This window comes from Onychostruthus taczanowskii, unplaced genomic scaffold, assembly GCF_017590055.1.
Source record: "Onychostruthus taczanowskii isolate IOZ18803 unplaced genomic scaffold, ASM1759005v1 scaffold23, whole genome shotgun sequence".
NCBI classification, from domain to species: domain Eukaryota; kingdom Metazoa; phylum Chordata; class Aves; order Passeriformes; family Passeridae; genus Onychostruthus; species Onychostruthus taczanowskii.
The window spans coordinates 4,168,518-4,171,532 of record NW_024499573.1 but is presented as its reverse complement, the minus strand read 5'-3'; the positions used below and the strand labels follow the sequence as shown (position 1 = coordinate 4,171,532).

General features: G+C 54.0%; 1 protein-coding gene across 1 annotated transcript in view; it reads left to right on the top strand.

The window, feature by feature from the left end:
- The first annotated feature begins 2,320 nt into the window (after window positions 1-2,320).
- CCDC71L (coiled-coil domain containing 71 like) overlaps window positions 2,321-3,015 on the top strand; it is a 3,239-nt gene continuing 2,544 nt past the window's right edge. Inside the window, exon 1 of the mRNA XM_041405526.1 lies at window positions 2,321-3,015. This exon is cut by the window's right edge and continues 2,544 nt beyond it. Coding sequence (XP_041261460.1) covers window positions 2,626-3,015 — 390 coding nt within the window. The 5' untranslated portion in view covers window positions 2,321-2,625.

Here is a 3,015-nt window from a genome sequence, read left to right as displayed (position 1 = left end):
GTGACCAGATAGCCAGAGTGTGACCAGCAGCAGCACAGCTGGATCAGGTGATGCCTGTCCCGGGTGCTTCCAGCTCCAGGCTCCTCTGCTTTATAGGACACCTCCTTCAGTTAAATCAATCTGGCTGTATGGCTGCATGCTAAAGTATGCTGTGGAATGGATCCCATTAAAAATGGCTCTAGTGCCATCATTTTGGGAAAGGTTTCTTTTTAAAAATTGGGTCATTTACGAAGCTGGTTTAGAATATGGCTGTACCTCAAGACTGTCTTCATGAAGATTTAAAATAGCTTTGTTAATATCCACTTTAAACAGCTATTTGGATTAATATTCTTGAGTTTCCCACGAACACAAGTTGAATTATCCTGCGAAGAAAATTAATTCATTTCCACTGGCAGTAAGGAATAATTTCTTATGCAGAATTTCTGCCTCTTACTTGACTGGATTTCTAGACATTCCCATTTAGGTTCTTGATGAGTTGAGAATAAAAGATTTCCCTATTCTAATCTGAAAGATTAATTACAGAACAAAGACTGTCTAAGAAGAAAAATGTTATTCCTCTCCCTTTACCCATGCTGAGAGAAAGTAATTAGTTAGGGGTCTAATCAAACTCCAAATAGGATTTGTACAGTAGGTTAAACCACCTCTGACCTTGCTGGCACCTTGCTGTTCTGGGTGCTGGAAAGAGCTCTGGTATAATTGCAGCAATCCAGGAACATAACAAGAGACTGTGCTGGTGACAGCAATCTGAAGTATTGGAAAGCATGATCCAGAGGGACATGGAATTTCACAACAGCTGACAAAATCACGATGCAAAAGCTGCAAGTTTAGCAGTGCCATGCAGGTAATGCCTTGCTGTGGACTCAGCAAGGTGGTGACTCTCACAACAGGCTCAACCAACCCAAGTTTTTACTGCTTCATTTGGGATATGCTTTGTTGGGATATGAAGCCAATCCCAATGATGCAGTAAGCATCTCAGTTTGCAGAAAGCAGCTTGGAAGAGAAGGATCTGGGGTCTTGGTGGACACCAGGCTAAACAAGAGCCAGCAACATGCCCTTGCCACAAGGAAGGTGAATATTATCCTGGGCTGCACTGGGCAAAGTGTTGCCTGCAGCTTGAGAGAGAGATCCTCCCACTTTATTCAGTGCTGGTGGGGCCACACCTGGAGCACTGTCTAGTTCTGGATTCCTCGGCACAAGAGAGACGTGGATACACTGGAGAGAGTCCAACAAAGGGCTGCAAAGATTAAGGGGCTGGAGCACATCTGCTGTAAGGAAAGGATGAGTGAGCTGGGACTGTTCAGCCTGGAGAAGAGAAGGCTCAGGGGATCTCATCAGGTTATACAGAGACCTGAAGGGAGGACGCAGAGAGGATGGAGGTGGGCTCTTGCAGCAGTGCCCAGTGACAGAGTCAGAGGCAATGGGCACAAACTGAAACACAGGAGGTTCCCTTAAAAAACGAGGAAACACCTCTTCACTCTGAAGGTAACTGAGCGCTGGCACAGGCTGCCCAGAGAGGTTGGAAGCATCCACAAAGATCATTGAGTCCAGCTGTGCTCCTCACAGGAATATCTGAAACTAAGCCATATAACAAAGAGTGCCATTGAGATGCTTGTTGAACTCTGACAGGGTTGAAGCTGTGACCATTTCAGTGGGGAGCCTGTTCAGTGACTGAACACCCTCTCAGAGGACCTTTCCCTAGTATCAAATCTCAGCTTCCCCTCACACAGCTTCATTCTGATTTGTCATGTCCTATCAGTGATCAGCTGAGAGAGGAGCCTCCGTCCTTGGAGATACTCAAAATCCATCCAGATACCGTACTGGGTAACGTGCTTTAGGTGGCTAGGATTGAGAACAGAGGTTGGACCAGATACCACCAGAGGTTCCTTCTAACTCCAACTGTTCTGCAGTTCCATTACTTATGATGTTGTTGACTGATCAACCTATAGGTTCATGCTAAAAAACTTATCTGCGACAGGATGGATGTATTTAATATCATGTAAAGCACTTCACTGTGTCACGTCCGCTGGCCCATTTTTCTTGACTCAGTTCTCTCACGGCTACTCCTTCGGGGAGTTTGCCCATCGAAGTGTCCAACCAAATCGTTACCCCAACACATTCCACACTGCAAGTCACCTTTGTCCACCGCCCTGTTTGGATCCTCACCCCTCAGCGAGGCGCCATGCGGACACGCGCTCACCCCGCCATGCGGGGGCCTCGCCCTGAGGGAAGGGGCCACCCTCTGCAGACGCGGAGATCGCGGCTCGGTGTCGCGCCGGGGCCCGGGCTGCCGGACCCCGCCGGACCCCGCTCCGGGGACAGGGGGCTCCGGGGACAGAGGGCTCCGGCCGCCCCACCCTCTCGGCCGCCCCACCCTCACGGCCGCCACCCCCGGCGGGGCGGGGCCGGGCTCGCCCGACGCGTTTCGAACGGGCCAACGGGCGGCGCAGGGGGGGCGGGCGCGCGCAGGCCCCGCCCGGGACTTTAAAGCGCCATTTTGTGCTGGGCGCAGGACATCGATCGCTGCTCACACCCGGCGGGCGCCCGGCGGCGGCCGCTGCCTGCCTTCGGCGCTGCCTCCGCTCTGCCTTCTCGGCGTCTGTCCCGCCACCCCGTCCCGCTGCCTCCATGACCCGCAGTAGGAAGCAGGCGGCGCTGGAGAGAGGAGCCGGGAAGATGAGCACAGAGGCGGGGAGCGCCGCGGCGGCGGCCGCGGGAGCCCGGGCGGCGACGGCGGCAGGGGCAGGGGCAGCCGGCGGCGAACCGGCGGCCGCCGCCTGGGGGCTGGAGGGGGAGGCAGAGAAAGTTGTGTACTCGCGCTCGCAGGTCTCCTTCGCCGGCACCAAGGCGTTGGGCGACGCCCTCAGGCTCTTCATGCCCAAGTCCACGGAGTTCATGAGCTCCGACTCGGAGCTGTGGAACTTCCTCTGCAGCCTCAAGCACGAGTTCTCCCCGGTCATCCTCCGCAGTAAGGACGTCTATGGATACTCCTCCTGCCGCGCCGTCGTCCCCGACCCG